Source organism: Bos grunniens, chromosome 19 (genome assembly GCF_055505025.1).
Source record: "Bos grunniens cultivar Pamir isolate PY7600 chromosome 19, Bosgru_T2T1.0, whole genome shotgun sequence".
Classification (NCBI taxonomy): domain Eukaryota; kingdom Metazoa; phylum Chordata; class Mammalia; order Artiodactyla; family Bovidae; genus Bos; species Bos grunniens.
This window is the reverse complement of record NC_141183.1, coordinates 22747286-22771350: the sequence shown is the minus strand read 5'-3', so window position 1 is coordinate 22771350 and position 24065 is coordinate 22747286. Positions and strand designations below refer to the sequence as shown.

The 24065-nt window shown below is 54.2% G+C and overlaps 1 protein-coding gene across 1 annotated transcript; it reads left to right on the top strand.

Annotated features, from left to right (window-relative positions):
* The first annotated feature begins 937 nt into the window (after window positions 1-937).
* IGFBP4 (insulin like growth factor binding protein 4) lies at window positions 938-12544 on the top strand. Its single transcript, XM_086357769.1, has 4 exons — window positions 938-1529; window positions 8349-8506; window positions 9276-9410; window positions 11343-12544. The coding sequence occupies exons 1-4, from the start codon at window positions 1181-1183 to the stop codon at window positions 11475-11477; spliced, it is 777 nt and encodes a 258-aa protein (XP_086213895.1). The 5' UTR covers window positions 938-1180; the 3' UTR covers window positions 11478-12544.
* The last annotated feature ends 11521 nt before the right edge of the window (window positions 12545-24065 follow it).

The window sequence follows — 24065 nt, the reverse complement described above, 5'->3', positions numbered from 1 at the left end:
CAAGGCGCATACACGCACCAACAGGATCTCACAGAGGCCCAGCCAACCCTGACACTAGCCCAAATAGCACTGCTGGGTGAATTAGAAAAGGCACCCCTGTTCTCAAAACCATTGAGTGCCATCTGCTGGAAGACAGTCACAACAACTATACAAGTCTACAATGACTACAAGAGAAATGGTGCCCCCTGGAGTTGTGCAATGCACACTTTGCCTTTGAGAGTGGCAATCTCCTCAGCCAATTTGGGGCAGTAGAAGCAAACATCCAGGAAGGAGCAAGAGTCTGGGTATCTCCCTCTCCAGGTGGGAGTTCTGTTGACTTCATCCTGGGTAAGCCAGACGGGACAGGGCCTCCAATGAGCCGCCGAGGAGGCTGGGGGCCGGAGCAGGTTGGAAGAGGCAAGTGAGGAGAGAGCCCATTAACTTCTTAGGGCCGTCAGAACCTTCTGGGCCCCTTTTCCCCTCCTCCCCGGACCAGTTCTCCAGCGGCTGAGACGAGAAGCCCTTGAGTGGGGTGGAAAGGACTCTCTCCGGCCAGGGAGACTGAATTTCGGACTCGGGAGTTGGGGCCAGGAGGTCGCCGCGCCCTCAGCGTGTGGGACCGCGGGCCATCTCAGGGGTCCGGGGGAGAATCCTCCAAGGTCGGGGGTGGGGGAACCGAGGAGCAGCGCCTTCGCTTTTCCTCACCCTTCGCTGCCCCCCGGGGCCCCAGTTCGGAAGCGCTCTCGGCCCCTGCCGTGGCTTCCAAACTGCGCCGCTTCCTCCTGCGGCAGAAAAGGACTTTCAGATGTTGCAGCGGCGGCGGCGACTTAGGACAGCGCCCCCTCCCCCTAACAGCCGCCTCTTCGTCTCCCTCTCCCCTGCCCCTCCCCCACCACTGGGACGGCGCTGGGGGTGTGGCCAGGGGCCCGTATAAAGTCCGGGGGAGCCGGTCCCGGGCAGCCGCTCAGCCCCCTGCCCCCCAACCGCCCGCCGCCTGGGCCGGGCCGAGGATGCGGCGCAGCGCCTCGGCGGCCAGGCTCTCTCCCCTCCGGCCAGCTTGCTAACTTCCTCGGCTCCGTCCTTGTCCGCCAGCGGGGGCCACCGCGTGTCCCCGCGTCCTCCGAGTCGGGTCCTCCAGGCGCGCCGGGCGCTGCCCCTGTGTGTCTCCCGCTGCCAGCCCGCGCCCCGTCCCCGTTCGGTCATGCTGTCCCTCTGCCTCGTGGCCGCGCTGCTGCTGGCCGCCGGGCCCGGGCCGAGCCTGGGCGACGAAGCCATCCACTGCCCGCCCTGCTCCGAGGAGAAGCTGGCGCGCTGCCGCCCCCCCGTGGGCTGCGAGGAGCTGGTGCGAGAGCCGGGCTGCGGCTGTTGCGCCACTTGCGCCCTGGGCAAAGGGATGCCCTGTGGGGTGTACACCCCCCGCTGCGGCTCCGGCCTGCGCTGCTACCCGCCCCGGGGCGTGGAGAAGCCCCTGCACACGCTGGTGCACGGACAAGGCGTGTGCATGGAGCTGGCAGAGATCGAGGCCATCCAGGAAAGCCTGCAGCCCTCTGGTAAGGTGCCCCTGCCCTTGCATGCCCTCCCTGGGGTCCTGCCCTCCCAGAAGCCCCCTTTCCCATTCGGGTTGGCCCGGAAGGCTCTTGAAAATCCTCTGTGAGTTGAGCAGAAGACAGGTACGTGGCAGGGCCCAACTGGCATGGGACAGGGTCAGCCAAGGAAACTGCTATCAAGTCCCTGGGCAGCCTGTTGCCACCATCACGGAGGAGGATTCTGTGCCATTGCTCCATCTGAAGGGTACCTATTTGGGAAGAGAGTCTCAATGGTAGTCCTGGATGCTGCTGTAAGGGTGGAAAGTTAAGTGACCTGGTCCAGCCAGCAGCCGCAGCCTGCAAGTGAGGGGCCAGATACCTGGGGGATGGGGATGGTGGCCTGGAGACTTTCAGTTCCTGATCCAGTGACCTTCCCTCGCTCTGGACTCAGCTTGAAGCCCCAGGAGTCTGAGAACCCCGGGCTTGGACTTTTGACATTGACGTGGGATGGAGCAGGACATGCAAATTAGAGAGGTTTTGATGGTGAGGGGGCATCAGAGTAGCCCTTCCCCAAAGTCCCAGGCCAGCTCACCTAGCTTTTTTAGAGGTATTGGGAAGACAGGGTTCTCCTCCTGCCCTGGTACACAGGCACCCTGCTTCTTGCTCCTGGCAGGTGCCATCTGAGGTGGCAGAAGAGAAGCAAGTCTTGGTTCTCAGCCCAGAGCTGCAGAAACCTAACGGGATAGGGAGCAGGGATGGACGGTCGGGGTGGCGGGGGTGGGGAGAGAGAGATCGAGAGAGAGAAGTTTAGAAGGCCCTCTCCAGAGAGATTTAGAAGGCCCTCATTCTTACACTTTCTCTTTTCCTATATCTCGGTGAGACTTTCAGTTTCTTCTAATAACCTTTCTCAGTCTCTCTCCTTCTTCCTCTTATTCTTTTGTTCTTTCCTGCTGCATCTCTCAACCTCTAGTTTCACTAACAACATTCTCAAATTCTCCTTTCATCATTATCTCCTGTCCGTTATCAGCTTCTCTCTCCTTATCTTATTCCTTTTCCTGTTTTTGTTGCTCTGCTTCGCTCACTTTCATCTCAGTCTCTTTCTGTTGCCCTTTCTCTCGTCTCTGTCACCATTTCTCTCTCCGTCTCTGTTCCTGTCTTTCTCTGTTACTTTTGGAACCTCTGCCTGCCTTTCTCTCCCTCTGCCTCCGTTTCCTGTTCCCTCTCTGACTCTTTTGCTCTCCCGGTGCCTCTGTCAGTGTCTGTCTCTTTTCCTGGTGCTTGAAGCTTCCATTGTTGCAGTCCGGATGCTGGGAGTGCGGCCCCAAGCTTCCTGCCCTGGGTCCCAGGCCGCTCCACTTCCTCAATCCTCTGCAGCTTGTTAGCCAGAGGAGAGCAGGATGCAGGGAAAACAGGAAGGAGGTGGACCCCAGGGGTCTGGGCCTCGGGCCTCTCTGCCCTTCCTGCTCCTGGGCAGTGAGAGATAGGTCAGCAGAAAACATTCTAGGAGAAATGCCAGCCTGGCACCCAGCACATCTGGGAAGCCGTGGGGGGGAGTCTTGGGGTGTAAGTCGCTGATCCTGGGGTACAGATGCCAGTGCCAGCGGGGAGGAGGGTTCTGGTGCTAGACCATACTGGGAGTGAGGGCTGAGCTCTTGGGCTCCCTGGGTACAACAGGTCCACTTTCCCTTTGCATCTTCATCCTCCACCCGCCAGCGGGTGTCTGGCCACAGATTAGGCTGGTGAGCTTCTCCTCTCTCACCAACTTGAACCTGAGGCTGAAGAGAAGAGCCCTTAGCCCCTTCTTTCCTGGCTAGGTAGGAACAGCCCATCCCGTAGTGCAGAAAACTGTTCCCCTAGAAGATTTGGGGAGGCATGGCGTGAACAGATTGTGAGTGCCCTGTGGACATCATATCCACCGGCCTCGACAGGCAGCTTTAGGTCCTCTTTAGATTATAGGGCCCGGCTCTCTCAACCCCTCTCCTCCTTCCCTCCTTGCCTTGGCCTCCATCCTTGCAGGGCAGGCAGAAATCGGGAGAGGGAAAGGGGAGGTGAGGGGACCCTGGGGCACTAGGTCCCCACTCAGTAAGCTGTGTCCTTGACTTTTTACCTCCCAGTCATCCCAGAAGTACCCTTGCCCCAGCCCAGGCCATACCACACCATGTGAAAAGCGCCCCCTAGGGTTGTGTGGCAACCCTGCAGGGTGTCTGGTGAGATCTGGAGGCCAGAGCTTGGTCCCTCTCCCTGCTGTCCTCCTGAGCCTTCCACTGTCAATACGCCACTGTCCCTGTTATGTCCCAAGGCTTTAACTTTCTTGCCTGGGTTTTGGCAGAGGTATCAGTTGAACTTTTCTTCCTGCCTGTTCCTCTTGGGGCTGAGCTTCAGCAGGTGACTGGGGGAGGGCAGCCTCCTCCCTTGGTCTGCTGTCGTCCAGAGGCTGACTCTTTGCTCAGGGGGGCAGGTCTCCCCACATCCCTCTCCATGCTCCCCTGCCTCCATCCTGTGCCATGACCCCCTGTCCCAGCTTTTTGAGCCAGGCCACTAGCGGTCCCAGCTTTTTGAGCCAGGAGTGGGGACACCTGCCTCAGAAATTCACGATCCTGATTCAGAGTACTGACCCTTGACTTGTGGAATCTGGGGGGCGGGGGATGGTGGGAAGATCAGTGTTTGGACTGGGGTGATCTGAAGCTGTGCCCTGGGTCCCTCTGGGACAGCGTTAGGGAACATGCAGGCTGGGTTAATTTTTAGTCGACACAGCAAATATTGTCCCCTCTACTTCAATACTGGGAATCCAGTCACGTCATGGGAACAGGGCCTTCCCAGAAATTCTGTGCCTTGGGGGAGGGGGGAAGGAGGAGCATGCCTGCTTAACATTTTTTCTTCAGTTTTGGCAAAGTCAGAATTATTGGTGCTTTGGGTATCAGGAGCCTTTCCATTTAAAGACATAGGAGCTGCAGAGATATGTTCTTCTCCTTTCCTCCAGCCATTCTGCTTCATTTCCTCATGTGTAAAAAGAGGGGACAACAGGACCCAACTTGTAGGCTTGGGGCATCTGGCATGGAGTAAGAGCTCAATGTTGGAGCAATGAGAGCTTGGTGATGAACAGAAAACCAAATGGATTTAAGTTGAAGCTTAGCTTCTCCCATGATGCTAGGGCTTTAGGGAGCAATGGGGCAAGTGAGCAAAGCTGAGAGACATGCAGAGGAGTGGAGGGAGGGGGTAGGGTGGAGGGGCCAGCTGTCCTTATCTGACACTTTGAGGCCAGCAGCCATGGCACGAGGGTGAGGGGGGTGCCCCCACTTTAACCAGACCTCAGAGAAAGGCCTGGTACCTGGCCGGGGGATCTTGGCTTCTCCAGTGAGAGTCCAGGCCTTTCTTGCAGGGCAGGTGGGTGACCCTCCAGCTCATGTCTAGGTGGCTGGGCCCACCTACCTCAGAGCCTCACCCTAGGCATCTTGAGCTGGGTGTGGGCTGGAGTGGAGGGGAAATCATGGGGATGAAATCGGGCAGCAAGAAAGAGGAAATCCTCTAGCTTTGACCATGAACTTTGCAGCCACTGTTGCCAAAGCTGTGGAGCCTCTTCTTTCTCTGGGTGCCTGCCCTTCCTCTGTGGCTGGAGCAGAGACCATGTTTACCCTGTGGTGGGACGTCATTGGCCTACTCCAGCAGGGCCAGATGAGGTGACCCAGCCTACCTGGGAAGCCCCACCTCCCAAACAGACCTTTCAGACGTAGGGATTCTGACCTTTGTTGGGGAAGTGAGGGGGAAGGTCTGACTCTGGCTCCTGCTCAGAGGGAAACCCACCAGGATCGTGGTTTTTCCAGAAGCACCACCTAGGTGAGCAGCACGATGTGGCTGACCTCCTGGGTGAGCAGAGAAGTAAGTAGCAAGCATTTAGCAGGTTGTAGAGGTGGGAAGATGAACTTTTTTTTTTTTTTTAGAGACTCAAGGCTACGAACTTTGCCCTCCTAAACCTAGTGCCTGGGGTGGATCCTGGGGTGGGGACTCAGTCTGCCAGTGAAACAAGGCTGGACAATGTAAAGTTACAGATTAAGTGGAAAGTCAACTGCCGGGATAGTCAGTGTGCTCTGCCCAGGGCAGGGTCAGGGTGCCAGGGTGCATGTGAGTGTGCACGTGTGGACCAGTGTGTGTCTGGACACGTGATTGTTTGTGTGTGTTTGTGATCCTTGAATCCCTGCCTCTGTCTGTGCTGATAGGGACATGCTGTGTACCCATGTCCCTGCAAGAGGCAGTATGGAGCCACTGTCCCCGTCTGCTGGGTTCTACTCTAAACGGCTAAGTGTGCTGGGCAGTGGGGAACCAAGGAGGCTGGGAGGCCAGGCAGGCAGCCGGCTCAGCTTTCCCCAGATAACGTCCCCCTCCCTCCCATGTGATGTGGGCCTGCCAACACAAAACAAGAGCTGTGTTCCAAGCTCACCCTATGCCTCACGCAGCCCCAGGGTTCAGTGAGTGGACCCAGTTGTTCTCCTTAATGGTGCTTCTTAAGTTAGGGGATAAACATTCCAAATATCCTTTAATAATCCCCTGAGTGTCTGTGTGAACTTCGACTCATGGGAACACAATGTTGGAAAGCAGTCAGACCTCTACTGCAGATCTTTCCAGGTCCTTGAGGCCTCTGCCACCCTGACTCGCCCCACCTCCAGGTCAGAGAGCTCTCTACCTCCTGAGGCAGCCCCCTGCATTAGAAAAACTCTTCCTAGGGAACCTAAAGAACATCTGGCCACTTATCAAGAGGCACAAGTGTCACTGTGCACAACTGTGCTTTCTTTTATGGTCATGAAAAGAAAGCAAACTCAAAGGAAAGACAGCGAAATGTCTCCAGGTCAAAGGGGGCCGTCGAGGTACTCTTGGGTTGTGGCAAATGACCCCTGGGATTCTTCCAGCCTTTCCAGGTAGAGCGGTGGCCCCTTTGTTCCCAGCTCAGCTTAGCCCCTGTGGTTCCAAGATTTGGTTTCAATTTTTTCCTGTCTTCTATTTCCTTTCTTTCTGATCGTCAGCTCCAGCCTAAACCCCCGCGAAGCTGAGTCCACCCACAAGTCTTGTGGCTTTGTGCAAGATGAGAGTGGTGTGTGTGAGGGGGTCACTGGCCAGCCTGGGCCTCCTTGGCCAGAAAGTTCCTTGGGAGGGTCTTCAGGGAGGAGCCTGGATCTCAGATCTTCTCTCTGGTTCCTGGCTGAGGGCTTGGAGTCTGACTTCTTATGGGCCCCTTTGCACAATCCTGGTCTTCTGAAATTGACCAGTCCCTTCTGCTGCTGCCCACACCGGCTGGGAAGTCTTTGTTGGTCTTTGTCTTCAAGGTTTCTCCTTGGTTGACCTTTGGAAACTTGTTGTCATCTTTTGGGACAGAAGTCCCCAACAGACTGTCCTTCTTGAGATGTTAAATACGTAGAAGGAAGGATTATATCTCTCTGCTCCATTTATTCCTTCCCTCTGGTTCTTTTCTCTAAGCCAGCCCTGCACCCGTGACAAAACCTTTTCCCATCCTTGGTGACTCAACTTTATAAATAACCTTTGGTGTGGAATCTTGACACAGACTTTTTGGGGGTCTAGATTCCTCCATGTCTGGCTTCTCTTTATCTATGTGCTTCACCCCCCCCACACCCCCAGAACTAGGAGAATAAGAAGAGAACTAACCCCCACCCCCCCAACTAACTTTGGCTGAGCAGAAAAATACAATTTGACCCCAAGGCAGCTCTGGGACTGCTGCCATGCATGGAGGAACCTGCTAACTCCTCAGGAAAAAAAAAAAAAAAATCCTGACGCAAACCAGATGTAACCTTCTGTCCGGCTGCCAACATCTGGAATGCTGGCAGGGGCTTTGCACTCGAGCCGGCAGCAAGCTGCCAAGCCTGAGCATTTCAGAGGTGGCTCTGATGTGCAGAGAGATCTTGAGACCTCTTCCTCCAGCTCAGCTCCGCGTTCTGGTTTTGGCTGCCAGGATGGAGTAGCAGAGGTTACAGTTCTGGGACTTCTGGATGGGTTTTTTTCTTGAGTTCAGATAGAGCCTTTAAGAGATCCCAGGGAGAGGGTGGTGGTCCAGCCCACCCCCATCTCCAGATCCCAAGCGCCCTGGCTCTGGGCAGCTGATATGCACTTTGGATGAGGTCTGAAATCTAAGGATGGGAGACCTTGAAGTGGTGGGGTGGGGAGCTGCAGGAATGTGCAAGGGTGTTCTTTTGGTCCTGAGGGCCACACAGTGTCTCTCCCACACACACACACGCACACACTTTTCACATGCAAGCACACACACCCACTCCCACTTCTCCTCTCCAGCCAATGGAGAGAGCTTTTGGGCCACGTTTCTCATCACTCATGGAAACTTTGATTCTGGCCATTTGGAAGAGGGTCAGCAGAACTGACAGCCCTGGGGAACCCCTGGCTGGCTCAGCCAGACGCTGAAAGGAGCAGGAAAGGAGACAGGAAGAAAGAGCAGACGGAGAAGGGGGATGGTAGGGAGAGCTGAATGGAAGGGGGACATGAATGTGGGGCCCTTGGCCTGCCTCAGACCTCCCTGCAAGGCCCAGGGGACCCTCCTGCTGTTTGGGCGGCTGCAGCTGGTGACTCATCTGAGGACTGGACTGGGTGGAGTGAAGGAAAAATCAAGGTCTCCAAGAGGAATATTCTCCTGAGAAGATCCAGGGGAGCGGGGAGGAAACCAAGGTGCTGCTTTCATTTCTTCCTACCCCAGACCCCCTGCTCCTCCCCTGGTTCTTCCAGCACCAGGCTGGAGACTTCCCGAGGAGGAGAATGCAGATGGGAAGTCGCGTTGCTCTGCTGTCTTGCCCTTTATAAGCACTGACCTCTCCCCATCTTGCCTGACTGCAGACAAGGACGAGGGCGACCACCCCAACAACAGCTTCAGCCCCTGCAGCGCCCACGACCGCAAGTGCCTGCAGAAGCACTTGGCCAAAATTCGAGACCGGAGCACCAGTGGGGGCAAGATGAAGGTCATCGGGGCGCCCCGAGAGGAAGCCCGGCCTGTGGTGAGGACCACTGATCAAATGTGCACATGCATAGGCACACACCACCACCATCACCACCGCCACCACCAGATCCCAACAGTGTCCGTTCTGCAAGCATTCTTTGGCTGTCTGCTCTGTGCACCTTGTGTGCATCATCAGGACCCAGAAAAAAGTCCTCCCTCCTGTTGAAATTCCTTTCCGGCTCAGCAATTCTAGACACTGGGGACAGCTGAAGTTACTGTTAAATACTGAGACACTTCCATGCTGGTTGGTGAATAGCAGTTGCCCCAAACCCCCTGATGTTGCTTGGCTCTTCCCCTGGATTCCTCACCCCAGAGCTTCTCAGTAACTCGAGAGTTCAGGCTGGCCATAGTAAGGAGTCTTGGGACCTTGATCCAGGGTCTGGCTAATGTCTTTTCTGATGGGTGGTTCTGATGGATCCGTGCCTGGGTCTTACAAGTTGTTAATTATATGATTTCATCCTTCCGTCTTGTTTAGACATCATCCCCTTCCTGTCCTTCTCCATAGATTTCCTTTCCCCACTAGGTCCCTTCACGTCACACCCCTCCTTTTTAGAAGCTTTCTGGCTCGAGATCCTCTCCTAAATGTCCCCCTGTCCTGCCCGCCAGGGTCCCCTGAACCCGAGCCCCTCCTTTCATCTCTCTGGAGGCCTGCTTGGCCACCAGGCCTGAACCTTCCTTTCAGAGCCTGCAGTCCTGATCCGACCCTCAGCCCTGGTCCCCCTGCCTCTTCTGCTTCTGCTAAACAGTCTCATCTTCCCCTCCCCCAGCCCCAGGGCTCCTGCCAGAGTGAGCTGCACCGGGCGCTGGAGCGGCTGGCCGCCTCACAGAGCCGCACCCACGAAGACCTTTACATCATTCCCATCCCCAACTGCGACCGCAACGGCAACTTCCACCCCAAACAGGTGCGTCTCCGTCTCCGCCGGCTCGGCCCGGCCTCAGCTCTGGGATGTCTGGGATGGCAGTCTCAGGAAGGGGGAGGCTCCCTGGCCCCAAGCTCACCCCTTAGGCCCTCGCCAAACCACCCCCACCCTCAGACTCAGGATCTCAGTTCATTTTACCTATTCCCCCCTCAGATGAGTAGACTGAGGCCCAGGGAGGGGCAGAGGGCAGCCCGGAGTCACAGGGCAAGTTAAAGGCAGGCCAGTCATCCTGCCTCCCCGTCCAGGGCTCTTTCCATGGCCTCTGTGGCCACCATCTGTGAGGCAGGCCTGGCACCCCTGTCAGCCTCTGCCTCCCAACCCCTCCCCCTCTCCACCTTCATTCCTGTGAGTAGTTTTCCTTTGTCCCTGGATGTCTGAGGTGTCATCTGGGAATGGAGGGGCTAGGTCTTGAGGAGTTGCAGAGAAAACTCAACATGCCTTTTCCCCCAAGCTGAGTCAGCGAAGGACCTAGGGGTCAGCCAAGCTGGGGGGAGGCAGACCTGACAGCTGGGAAGCACTTCGGGTGGAGCAGAGGAAGGAAAGGGCAGGAGAGGAGACAGGGGTGTAGAAACCTCTAGGCCTCCTCACACCCTTGGAACGTGGGTTCCTCTGACAAGCCCCCAGGAAACTGGGATGGTCAGTGAGGCGGACCTGCTCCAGCTCCATCTCTGGCCTGTCAGAGTTGGGCTCCCCTGGGGTGGTGGCATATCTGGGCAGGGCAGTGGGCGGCCTCGTGCTGGATGAAGCCTGGATCTCCTCCAGCCCTCGTGGGCTTGGACACACATATTCCCCCACTTCATGCTCTACAGGCGAATCCACAAAGTGGACCGCCACTGGGCCAGAAGAGGCTTAGCTAGGAGGGGAAAGGCTGCCCCCGAGTCTGCACACCCCAGGATGGCATGAGGAGGTTATGAGGTGGGGTGCAATGGTGGAGAACCGGAAAGGTCCCCCGCCCCAAATCAGCGCCAAACCTTTCTCCAGCCTTCGTTCCAATACCAATTTTATCCTTGTCTCGATTTTTCTTTTTCCTTTTGTTTTTTTTGGCCAAGCCACATGGCTTCTGGGATCTTAGTTTGCTGACCTAGGATTGAATCTGGACCCCTGGCAGTGAACGTGCCGAGTCCTAACCACTGGATCGCCAGGGAACTAAAATTGATTATTAGTTATTAACCAGAGTTTACATTAGGGCTCACCCTGTGTGTTATATAGTTCTGTGTGTTTCCTTCCCATTTTTATTTGCTGAAAATTCTGACACTTGATCCTTTATCATCTGGCCAGTTCTGACCCTTGAGACAACCTTCACTTCAACTCTAATCCTGATTCTGAAATACACCTTTACCCCTCCCCTCCCCCCTCCCCTGTCTAAGCCTGACCCAAAATTTAGCCCAGCTGCTTTATTTGTTCTGACCTTGACCTCTATCTCTGTCCCAATTCCATTTTTGACGTGGGCTGTCAGCCTCACTCCACTCAAACTGTAGTCATAATTCCCAATTCGACCGCAACTCTTATCCTAATGCTACCCTAACTTCAATGTGGATAATCACAGTCTTAACCATAATCCTATTCTCGAAGCCTCAACACAGTCAGAACTCAAGCGAAAGCACAATCAGAACCCAAACCAAAAACTTCAAACTGGGCCCTAGCCTTTCACATTCAGCTGTACCTTTCAGCTCTGTGGATCCCGTCTCCCCTTCAGGGTGTCTACAGAACTTCCTCAAGGCTCTGTCTTCCCAAACTCTTTGGGCCTTTCCTTCTTGGCCACCTTCGCTCCACTCCAGAGAGCTCAGAGGACTCATGTCCAAGGGAGCCTCCACCCTCAGAGACCAGTTGGGAACCACTGTCTGATCTGGGGGCTGGGCTGGGATTGGGGGTGGCTGCCTGGGAACCTAACCTCTCATACCCTTGTCTTGGCAGTGCCACCCGGCCCTGGATGGGCAGCGCGGCAAGTGCTGGTGTGTGGACCGGAAGACGGGAGTGAAGCTTCCGGGGGGCCTGGAGCCGAAGGGGGAGCTGGACTGCCACCAGTTGGCTGACAGCTTCCGAGAGTGAGCCTGTCAGCAGGCAGGGGGCTCAGTGCCCCCTGCTGCCCCCTTCCCTGGAGGCTGCAGAGCTGACCTGGAGCCTAGGTCTGAGTCCTGGCTTTGCCTCTGGCCCAGAAGTTTCCCTCGGGGTGTGTCTGTGTGTATGTGTGTGTGCGTGTGTGTTAATGAGCCTGGGTATGCGCTTGGGGTGAGCCAAACCCTAGGGGTGTCCTCTATGGGCTTAGATAGCCCAAGAGAGCCCTGGTATGTTTCCAAATTGATCCTGGATTCATTCATCCATTCAGCCCTTCAGCCCTTCAGCCATCTATAAACACTTCTTGACCACATACTACATGCCAGCTCTAGTTTGCAGCCCTGGGGACTCATCTTGACTCCCTCTGATGTAGATATGTGGGGCCACCTCCTGCAAGGTGAGCCCAAGTCTGTGGGAGAAGAGAAGTCCCAGTTCCATTATCGGGGAGGAAAACAGACATGTACCTTGACCATTGTCCTCAGTCTAGACAGAAGGTCTAGTCCCTACCATAGGGAAGCTGAGGGGTAGCAGGAGACCCACTGAGACCCAATCCCAACACTGAAACCTGCCAGGCTCCCCTTTACTCCTCCCCAGGTCCTTCCAGCGGGAGGACCTGCAAGGGCAAGCCCACCTTGGCTTGATTGCCTGGCAACTGAGACCCTGCTCTGGGGAAGGGAAGAGGTCAGAGGAAGCCCTGCAGAAGGCTGGGGAGGTGGGGCCCATCTCTGAGCAATCAGAGTAGGAGGAAAGAATGTATGTGCCTGATGGAGAAAGGGATCGGCATGCTGGGAGGTGAGGGACTTATCTGGGGTGCTCCTTCCTCCTCCGTTTGTGGTCACAGACAGGAAGTCACAGGATGGCGCCATCCTTCAGTGGCTCACTGTCTGTGGCTCTGCCTTCCTCCCCGTGTCTCCTTCCCTGGATTTTCCTCCCCTATATTTCCCTACCCCTGGGCATTTTTTGGCTCAACTGGATGGACAGAGACTTAGGTACCTACCAGTTGGCCATGATGTCTTGTCTTTTTTTTTTTAACAAAACAGAACAAAACCAAAAAAACCCTAGACAATGGTGTTTGGTTGATTTATTTACAACTAAGAGACAGGGAATTACTAGGGATGGGAGAGCTGTCTTAGATGGTGAAAGGACTGCAAAGGGTCAGCCAGTTCACCCTCCTCTTCCCTGCAGCCTCTTCCTGGGAGGCCGCTGTGTCCCCAAAGTCTGTTCTGTCTGTGTACAGACTCCTGGTGGGTCAGTAATGGCTTCGGAAGGGAGGAAGCGAGCAGGGACAGCCTTGCTGGGCCAAAGCTATTTCTGAGATCAGTTGGTGAGTGAAGCGGGGGCATTTTCTAGGGCATCAGGCAGATCGGGTTTGTGTCTGGATTTGATTTATCAATTTAGTGGGGGGAGGGACTGTCCTGAAGCTGGGGAAAGGGGACAAGCTCTCCAATTCATTCCACAGCTCTGACTGCCTGGATTCTTGACTGGGGGCTGCACTGAGGTTTGATTCTGAGGGTTTGGGAGTGCGGTTGGTTATCTTTAATCTCACTGTCCTGGGCTCACCGGGCTGTGGGCGCTCAGTGCCAGCCCTAGAATGTGTGTCCACGAGGTACCGCTGGATTCCTGGTCGTGTCCCAGAAGAGGTCATCACCCCTCACTTCTGTGGAGTGTGTGTGTGTACATGTGTTTGATCTCTTGAGGTGCTCCCAGGCTTCTCAGTTTCCCTGGCCCCGATGCACTGGCACCTGTGCTGTCTGAATCTTGGGGCTGGGGCTGCGATCCTCATCTCTCTGGCTCTGCCTCGGTGGCGGCATCCCACAGCCGTCTAGTTTTCCCGAGGCACCGCAAGCTGCTGCCTGCCGCAGGAGATAAAGAACAAAGCAACGCTCCTTCAGCCAGGGGGCTGCTCTTCATAGAGCCCCCTACTTCTGGGACCGAGGCCAAGGCATACAGGGGGAGGAGGCCAGAGTGGGCTGACAGTGAAGTTTTATATCCCTAAGCCAAATGGAGGGAGAGTATCTCTTTCCCTAAGGCATCTCTTTAAATTCCCCCTTGTCTGCAATCCGTCTTCCCGGTGCTCTACCCTTGCGTCCTGGGAGTGGGAGGTAAGAGGTCCTTGTCCTTTCATGGGCCTCCCAAGAAAGTGCTGGGTCTGCTTGGGAGGTGGCTGCCCATGTAGCCTGGGATGTACCTTTGTGATATAAGTGTATTTATAATGTGTGTGTGTGTGCATATGGCAAAGTGATACCCGAAGTGTGAGTGAGAGTGTAGGCTTTTACAGGATACGTGTATCCAGGCATCGTGTGTATAGACGTGGTGCACACTTGTGTGGTGTGTCTATGCGGGCTCTATGAGTCTCAGTATGGACGTGTGTGATGCCAAGAGACAGAGTGAAATTCACAGCGTATGCGTGTACTTCCCTCCCCAACTCGTTAGTTGTCATCAATGCAGGGCTTGTGGTGGTGGGGTGGGGGCGGGGGCCGCTGTCTATCTCCAGAGAACAGAGGATGTGTACTTTGGGAGCAGGAATCCCACAGCTCGCAGCAGATTCCCCACCCCCACCCCCGGTTCCTGCCCCCACCATCTGGGAGCCAGGTGCTAGTTGTCAAAAAAGAAGGAAATAAAAGCAACTGCGTGTCAATGTGAACACCCTCTACCACTACCAGGCCAGAGGAAGTGAACTGCCCTGGGCAGTGTCACAGTGGGGAGAACCGGGCTCCAGAGAGGAACTGCTGGTCTGTTTGCACCCAGGCCCTCCCACTGTGACCTGTAAATCCCCTTGAATGCTCAGTCAGTCTAGTTGCCACAGGAGCATCAGCATCCTGGCAGAGGTGGGAAGGGAGGGAGTGCTGAGGACCTCAGTGGGGCCACTATACCTAGAATAACTTCAAAGTCCTTGAGTTCTCTGTCCTGCCTCCCTAAGAAATGTCATTCCCGGCACTGTGGTCTGGAGCAGAGGGGTGGAGGACCTGTGAGCCCATTGATGCCGATTGGTATCAGGCATTTGGTTTCCATTTCCTAGCTCCTTGGGCTTCCCTGGTGGCTCAGACAGTAAAGAATCCGCCCACGATGCCAGAGACCTGGGTTTGATCCCAGGGTGGGGAAGATCTCCTGGAGAAGGGCATGGCAACCCACTCCAGTATTCTTGCCTGGAGAATTCCATGTACCGAGGAGCCTGGCAGGCTCCTGGCAGTCCACGAGGTCTCTAAGAGACATGACTGAGTGACTTTCACTTCACTCCTGGCTCCTTGGTGGAAATCAAGACCCAACGTCTGGCTGTAGGTTGGGGGCTGGGTTTTCCATTGCCAGGAAGGCAAGGTGGGAGTAGAGAACAAAAACAAAATGGAGAAGTGGGTTGACTCCAGTATTGGATTCAGGTGGGGGAATCTCTGGAAAGCTGGCCAAGACCCCTGGCCCCTTCTCTTATCAGGGTTCTGAGGTTCCAGACACGGCCATTCCTTCAACTCCTTCCAGGAAAATGCTGCTTGTCCCAACCCCTTTGCCCTCTGGGCCAGATTCCACCTTCAAGTTACTCCAGGAATGTTATGAGGCATGCAGGACTTGGGGCTCCAGCTCAGGGGCCCCCCTTCCTGGGCGGCGGGGCGGGGGGTGGTTATGGCTGTGTGGCAAATGACCCTGAAACATTCCTGGCCAGAGAAACTCCCTCTGCATTCCAGACCCCTATGGCAGTATGACCTCTGACCTCCGAAGAGAAAGTCAAGATGATGTGGTTGAATGGAGGTGGGAGGCAGGCTGGTAGCTGGGATACTGCGTTGTTCCAAGGAAGGGCGGAGGAAAGGGGGTGCTTTGTGAGTTGGGGGAGAGGGTCAGTGGGAAGAAAGCATGTTCAAGGGGGTGAGGAAACAATGAGTGGAGGAGGGGCAGTGGAGGCACACGGGTACACACACACACGTGCACACACACACACACACACACACACATTCATGCACCGGGAAGCAGCCATCATACCAGCCACCGTAGTGTCTAATTAGATGCTCACTGTGGAGTAACCTGTCCCCCTTTTGTCTGAGGTCTCAGAGGCTGGGGAGGCTTGAGGTCAGGGAGTAGAAGTGGGGGTGTTGTAGATAATTAGAAACATACTCTAATAGAGTGAGCAGGCGCCACCAGGACCACCTCTTCCCTCACCATCCCCCTCCCTTCTCCAGGCCCCCAGCCCCCTTCTCCATGACCTGGACTGTTCCAGCTAGGCGAGGGGAGGGGCCGGTGGAGCCGGGGAGTGGAAACCCAGTGGGATTGGCTTCCTGGACCCTTACACAGTCTCCAAAGTGCAAACAACATATTTTTGCCATGCAGTGGTATTTAATTACACATAAAAACAGAGCCATTAAACTGAAATTAAACCCTTGTTGGAATCACTTAATTCAGGGCATGACAAATTGCTTTCAGTGGAGGCAGCAGTGAAGTCCCCTCAGGGAGAGATGGAGATTAGCAGCTTCCATGGCTGGCTGGGTCCCCTCATTGTCTTGGCCCCCTTGCTGGCTCTAAATTCTGAAATTGGGGTCAGAACCATCTAAAGACCACCCAAGCCAAGGGGGAAGCCTCTCGGTTTGTTCAGGATGACAGGAATGGAGGCTGGGGAATCAGTATCACTGTCCAACCCAGTTTCAGATACTCGGTCCATTTTGTTGATGGGGAAGTTGAGGCCCAGGTGCCAGGGTCATCCAGAGCCAGTATGAGAACTCTGGCACCAAGCCATGACCAGGGAGGCTGCTTTATTCTTTCATGCTGGGCCTGGAGACAAAGGTTGGAGCTGGGTGGTTAAAGGTCCAGAAACCAGAGCAGGCCCTGGGTGGGGAGAACAGATTTCTCCAGAACTGAGCTCCTACCTCGTCCAAGCCTGGAGACAGCAGGGAAGGGAAAATGGGATTCTGGGACTTGGGCTGCTGAGACAGCCTTGGCTCTGTGGAGGGTAGCCTGATACTCAGACTCTGGCTCAGACAGACTTGGTCACTGATCCACCTGGTGAGGTTGGGCAGGTAAGACATTGCTGTGAGCCTCAGTTTTCCCATCTGTCAAATGGGGATGGTGATTCCTATCTATAGAGTTCCTGTGAGGACCAGTGGGCAGAATGCCTGAATAGGGCTTAGAGCCAAGTCCAGTTAGTGGTTCTATTGGCCTTCCTTCTCAGGACCTCTGGTCTCCATTTGTAATAAGATCCAGCTGGGACCTGGTGGTTTCCAGGGCTCCCTTGCTTGGTGTTTGCAGCCCTTTCTCCTCCCTCCAAACCCCTTCTTGCAGTTTTCCTTCTCTCCTCTGTGGTCTAGTCACCTAATTATGGTAGGTTTGGGGTGTATGGTTAGACTACTGGGTAAGAAAAGGCAGGCTCGGGAACTTTCCTGGTGATCCAGTGGTTAAGAATCTGCCTTCCAATGTGGGGGACGCAGCTTTGATCCCTGGTCGGGGAACTAAGATCCCATAGGCTGCGTGCAGCTACTACTGAACCTGAGCCCCACAACTAAGTCAAATTAAAGGAGTATTTTAAAAAAGACAAACGGCAGGCCCAGCCCCCCTAATCCCTGCCTCACCTAGTCTTCCAGTGGCTGTATGTGAGGGTCCCCTGGGAGGTGAGGTGGGGCTGCACTTTGTGGGGGGTGCCGGGGTGCACAGTTATGAGGCTGTGGTCTCCCTCCCCTGTGTGCCCTCGACGATCCAGGAACCAACTTTCCTGATTGGAACCAGATGGGTCTGCTGTGGCCGGAGGCCTGTGCCAGCAGTCCACTCACTCAGCGTCCTTCCCCAGGAGGGAGAGGGGGCATGGGCGAAGGGGACAGGGAGGTGAGGAGGGCCCTTCTCTCTGAGGCTGGGAGACAGTCCTTTCCTTCTCTCTCCTCTCCAAGCCAGTGGCCTGGGAACTTTTCTGTTACCCACAGGGGATGGTGTGGGGTGGTGGCCTGCTGAGGACGAGTCTCTCACTGAGGCTAGGGTCAGTCCTAGAACTTACGAAGCCCCTCCTCCATCCCCACCCCCAAAGCTTGGCTCAGCTGCAGGTGGCCAAATAGGGGCCAACTATGTCTGTTCCCTGACTCCTGGAGTGGCCCCAAGTGGCCCTCACCTTTGGCCTCCTTGGCCTTGATAGACGGTGAGGTTCCTGCTCTGGGGGTTGGGAGGGGGAAGGGCTGGGGCTCAGGGTTCCCGTCATTGCAGGCCTGGCAGCTACCCTACCGGCTGCAGATGGCTCCCCTGCCAGCCTGGCGGCCAGCGCAAATGCTTTACAGCTGTACCTCTATGGACTTGCCTGAGAGCCTGGAGTCAGAGGCAGGGAGCTGGGGACACCGAGCTGTGGTGGGTGGGGGACAGGCCAAGACAGCAGTCCAGCAAACCCATGGTGCTAAGATAGTGAGGGCAAGGAAACTTGAGATCCAGGAAAGGCTTCCCCGACGTGCAGGGCTTGGAGTGGAAGCTTCCCGAGGAAAGATCGAGTTTCGGGTCCTGGAAGGTCCAGGGCTCAGGGTCCCTGTCTTCCTTCTGGGTCCTGGTCTCTGAGCAGAGCCAGAAGCTTCTAAGTTGAAGCAGCAGGGAGGGGAGCCTGTCCTCGTCCCCACCCAGGGGAAATTGGACCAGACTGCTCAGGAAACAAATTCAATTTTCCAGCATCATGGAAGGTTAGTCGGACAATAGAGGTTTTTTCCCCCTAAAAACATAAGAAAAAAAAAAAAGTCCAATTGCTTTTGGCTGAACTGTTTCCCAACTTCATTTCTCAGCCTCAGTTCAAGGCTTCTCATTCAAAGTGACATGTGACTGTTCAGTGACCCTGGCCTGATCGCCGGCCTTGTGAGGGGTCAGGCCAGGCCAGCCTGGAGCTCCTGCTCCCGGGGTCTGTGACCACCCCCACTTATAAAAGCCCTGGGCAGGCCCAGTCCTAAGGGAGGGACTGTGGTAAAAGCAAAAAGCTTCTCCCGAAGAGATTTTGAATTTAGGGCTGAGTGCTAAATCCCAGGCAACAGGCCCAGACGGGTTTATATTAAAATGTAAACGGACCTGAAAAGCTTTGGAAAGTTTTCTTTTTGAGGGGTGGGGTGGGGTGGGGGAAGTTGCCTTTAAAATGCAAACAGACCTTGTAAACCCCTGCTTGGGAAATTTCATGGGGCTGGAATGAGGGGAGCTGGCCTTGCAGGCTAGGGAAGGGCCAGCCTCCAGTCGTGTTCGCTGCTGATGGTGGCCTTGTAGGGGACCCTGGGCACTGGCAGAGGAAGAGAGGTCAGCACAACCTAAAGTAGAGGGAAGGCCTGCTAGGAGCTGGGAGAGAACAGGGCTTCCCAAGAGGTAGATTCGGAAGTTCTAGGATGGGAGGTAGGGGATGGGGAAGACCACACAGGAAGCCTCAGGGAGAGCTGGGCAGTACCTCCTGGCTGGAGAAGGGTGGGCTTGTGGGGTGGAGGGGGGCGGGGGAGAGTGGTACATGTGGAGGTGTGGGTAGGGGGGTGAGGTGTGTGGCTAGGGGTAGAGAGGTGTGAGTATGTGTGTGGGTGGGGGGAGAGGGGTATGGGTTGGGAAGGGGTGTGGGTAGTGAGTGAGGGGTACATATGGGCATGTGGGTGAAGGGAGAGGGGTGTGTGTGGGGATGTGGGTGAGAGGAGAGGGGATGGCTCCAGCCTGATGGCTGAGAATGGCCCTTCCCAAGAAGACCAGAGCTGGGAGCGGCCTTCCAGCTCTTCTCCAGTTCACCCATTACATAGATGGGAAACCAAGGCCTAGGCGGGTCTATGGCTTGCTCGCCTAAGGCCCGAATGAACTGGTAGCTGACAGGTTAGAACTCAGGGCAGTGTTCTTTCCACACCATCTTCCAGTGAGGGCAGGCAAGACTTCAGGCTCCAGAAAGGGGAAGGGCTATCAATACAGAGGAAGGAAGGAGATCCTGGTAGAAGATTCTGGGAGGCAGATTACAGGGAAGTATGCCACCTTTCAGGCTGGAAGAGGGACAGGTGACTTTTGCAACATCCTGAGCAGCGTGGGACAGGGACTAGGGTGGAATGAGGAGAAGGGGGTTTGGCAGAGACCTGGTGTAGGTGGAGGCAAGGGATTGGACTTGATGACCTCTGGTTCAATAAACTCCAGATGTCATCATTCTCATCATCACTATGGGTTTGGGTCAAAACTGCTTGGGCTTAAATCACATTCTGCCATTTATTATATTGGTGGTTTAGTCACTCAGTCGCGTCTGACTCTTGCGACCCTATGGGGTGTGGCCTGCCAGGCTCCTCTGTCCCTGGGGATTCTCCAGGCAAGAATTCTGGAGTGGGTTGCCATTTCCTTCTCCAGTGGATCCTCCCGACTTAGGAATTGAACCTGGGTCTCCTGCATTGCAGGCAGATTCTTTACCAACTGAGCTATAAGGGAAGCCCTCGTGGGAGCGAATTTATTACATTGGACCCTGGGATGGACTTTATCTCCTAATCCACAGTTCTGTATCCATCAAGAGGGTCCAAAATGGTACTCATAAGTGTTACTGTCAAGACTAAATGAGGTGATGGATGGCAAAGCTTCTAACAAATATTGTAGGCCTGATGTATGCCAGGCACTATTTTAGGTACTGGGGATCATGGTGAACAAGTGAGTTTCTTTCTTCTTGGACCTCCTGTTCCAGCAGCCTGGTCCTTAGAACATTTTAGGTGCTCAACGAGAGGCTGATAGGAGTGTTAGCTTCCTCATAAAGGACATTGGTACTTCACAGGCTACAAAGTATATTCATGTCCAGTGTGTCTCTAATTTTGTGAGTGGGGTATTTTGTCGTTCAGTCTCTAAGTCGTGTCTGACTCTTTGCAAGCCCATGGACTGTGGCACGCCAGGCTCCCCTGTCCTTCACTATCTCTTGGAGTTTGCTCAAATTCATATCCATTGAGTCGGTGATGCCATCTCATCATCTCATCCTCAGTCACCCTCTTCTCTTCCTGCCCTCAACCTGTCCCAGCATCCAGGTCTTTTCCAATGAGTCAGCTCTTCGCATCAGGTGGCCAAAGTATTGGAACTTCAACTTCAGCCTCAGTCCTTCCAATGAATATTCAGGATTGATTTCCTTTCGGATTGACAGGTTTAATCTCCTTGCAGTCCAAAGGACTTTTAAGAGTCTTCTCCAGCACTACCGTTCGAAAGTAACAATTTTTTGGTGCTTAGCCTTCTTTGTGGTCCAATACCTTACACCTCTCTGGAAAAACCATAGCTTTGACTATACAGATGAGCCTTTGTGGGCAAGTGATGTCTCTGCTTTTTAATACACTAAGTTTGTCATGGCTTTCCTTCCAAGGTGCAAGCGTCTTTTAATTTCATGGCTGCAGTCACTGTCCACAGTGATTTTGGAGTCCAAGAAGATAAAATCTATCATTTTTTCCACTTTCCCCCCTTCTACTTGCCATGAAGTGATAGGACTGGATGTCATGATCTTAGGTTTTTGAATGTTGAGTTTTAAACCAGCTTTTCCTTTCTCCTCTTTCACCCCCATCAAGAAACTCTCTAGTTCCTTTTCACTTTCTGCCGTTAGAGTGGTATCATCTGCATATCTCAGGTTGTTGATATTTCTCCTGGCAATCTTGAGGGGCATATTACAATTGAGGAAACCAAGGATCGATGCCAAGAGAAGTGACTTGCCCTAAATCATGCAGCTAATTAGTAGCAGAAGGGACCTGCCACCCAGATCTGCCTGACCACCAAGCTTCTATTTCTTGATGCAGAAGAGAGAAGTGGTGTGTGTGCATTTGTGCGCAGATAGGAGTGGGGTGAACTAGGGAAAGGATACGTCCGATCTCGGTATTCATGGATCATCCAATCTGAATGCTGTGGAGGAGGGGACCTCTCTCCTGGGGCATATGCAGGCCTCCCCCCACCTCCTAGTCAACCTGGGGTCCCCTATTTCTGCATGGCTCCTGTAGGCACTCAGCACAGTATCTAGTGATCCAGTGAATGAATGAGTGCGTGTCATTCTCCCTTTCCCACCCCCTCCTCTTTCTCTATTTCTGCTTCCCTCCTCCTGGAGGTCTCCCTGCATCCTCGGCCTGCTCCAAGCCAAGCTCAACTTGCTCCCTGGCAAGACTCAACTGGGGAGAGGTGAAGGCTGAGACGCCTTCCAGGAAACGGAGTTATGAAAATGAGCCCCTGGCTGGCTCCAGGGTCACAGACTCAGGAAGAGGGTCTGCTTTGCTGGGGCTCAGAGCCCCAGTCTGGCCAGGACTAGAGGATTATGCAGACGGGGAACATGGCTGGGGCAGGGACCTGTATGGACGAGTGCTATGGATTAAATTATGTCCCCACAGTTGAAGCCCTGACACCAATGTGACTGTATTTGGAGACAGGACTCTTAGGAGGTAATTGAGGAAATTAACTGAGGCCAAAGGGTGGGCTCCTAATCTGACAGGATTGGTAGTCTTATAAGAAGAGGAAAATGCACTAAGGCTAAATGTGCACACAGCAGGAAGGTGGCTGTCTGCAAGCCAAGAAGAGAGCCCTCACCAGAACCCGACCATGCTGGAACCTTGATCTCACACCTCCAGGCTCCAGAACTGTGCGAGAATAAATGTCTTATGCTCAAACTACCCAGTCTATGGTATTTTCTCATGATAGTCTGAGCAGACTAACACCGCAGGGAAGCCCTCCCCTCCCACCTCAGTCCTCTTTCCCACATAGTCCTTTCAAGCTCAGAGAGAATCCAGGCCCCAGGCCCAGATCAAGTAGGCGCCTGTCCCAGCCTGTCTCAGGCATGACAGCCCCATTCCCTTTCCTGGCCTGAACTCCAAGTCTTCACAGCTTCCTCTTCCCAACACATTCCTGCCCAACCCTCAGATCCTTTTTCCTTTTCCTACAAATCTGGTCAGTTACTCCCTGGCTGAAAAGCCTCTGCTGTCTTCCCGTTACCTACAGGAGGAGTCCAAGCAGGTTGCTGTGTGCAGCTGTGCATCATGCAACTTGCACAGCTGTAAGTGGTCCTGAGTTCAAACTCATCCATTCATTCAAGAAGTATTCATTCCTCGGTATTTTCATCTTAGCACCCAAGGCTCTTAATGATCTGGGTCCTGCCTTTTTCCTTTGCTTCCTCTCTCACCTACTACCTTGGGTACCGTATATTTTAGCCACATTAAACATGGTACTTTCATACCTATGTGCTTTATTAAACATGGTACTTTTTATACCTATGTGCTTCACGCAAAATTCATCCATCTGCTTGTCTGAGAGTGCGCAGTAAGTGGAATGGGCACAGGTTTGGAATCTTGTTTCTCTGCCATTTACTACCTGGGTGTATGTGGGCAAGTTAACCTTCTGAGCCTCAGTTTTCTAATCTGTAAAATGGGATTAAACATATATCACGTGCTTCACATTGCACTTAGCACATAGAACACCCCCCCACCCCAGCAAAAGTTGGGTTCCCTTCTTCTTTGCTGTTAAGCTACTTATCCTTGAAGACCTAACTCAATTGTTACCACCTTGGTAACATTGCCCTCATTCTCCCCAGAGGGAAAGTTTATCTTTCCTATTTGTACCCTTCCTGCCAGCCTTGTGTGCCACTTATAAGCTCCATTATAACAGTATTATATTTATCTGCTTTCCTGGATCACATGAGCAAAGCATGCAGCCAGGAGACATTGCTGCATGAGTTCAAGGTACTGACTTCTAGGCTGGGGGCCTTTAGCAACCCCCACCCCCACCCCAAGCCCTGCTCTGGTTCTAAGCTCTCAGCCTATTGGATGGCATGAGAGTTAAGGACAGGAGTAGAAGGTGGCAGATAGTGGGGTGGGAGTAGGGTGGTTGAGGATGAAGATAAAAGAGCAGAGGTGAGCTACTTGAGCCTCCTGGGGGAGATGAGTATGGGGGAGGTGGCTGGTCAGATGAGATAGGGCTGAGGGTGTTTCAGCCCTCTGGGGAGCTTGCTCGGTAGTCAGAGTGGAGGCACGGGTCAGGGGACTTGGGAATCTGGGTTTTGAGAAACGGTCAGTGGCACAGGGGGTGAGGCTGCCATCCTCCTTTCCCGTCAACTCCAGCAGCAGCTGGGCTTTGCTGTGGGTCCAGCCATGTGAGACAGAGGGGAGTGGGGATTGAATGGGACAAAAGTAAGAGGGAGGGCTTTTCTGTAAAGGGGGAGAGGACAGGTTTGGGTGTGGGTGGGTGGAGAAGGCATTGAAATGGAGCAGGACCCTGGGGCCTTCCCAGAACAGGCCTTCTTCCCTAATCTCTGCTTTAGCTCTTCTCTGAAGTACCTAGATAACAGTATTTGATGTACCCTTCCTAAGTTTACAGATGTGGGAGCCCCCCACCAGACGGAAGATGTTAACTACTTGATGACTATGAGCACACAGTGCCAGACCTCCTGGAGCCTAAAGACTGATAAAGTTGACCTTTGTGACATCACCCTGTTCCCTCACCATCAGCCAATCAGAGACTTTTGCATGAACTGATTACATACCCTGACCTTCTTGGCTCATCCAGCTTTTAAAAATGCTTTGCCGAGACCCTTCAGGGCACTCTGGGCTTTTTAGAGCATGAGGCACCCATCTCCTTGCACGGCCCTGCAGTAAATCCCTTCTTTGCTCCAAACTTTAATGTTTTGATTTGTTTGGCCTCACCGGGCGTCTGGCACAGAAA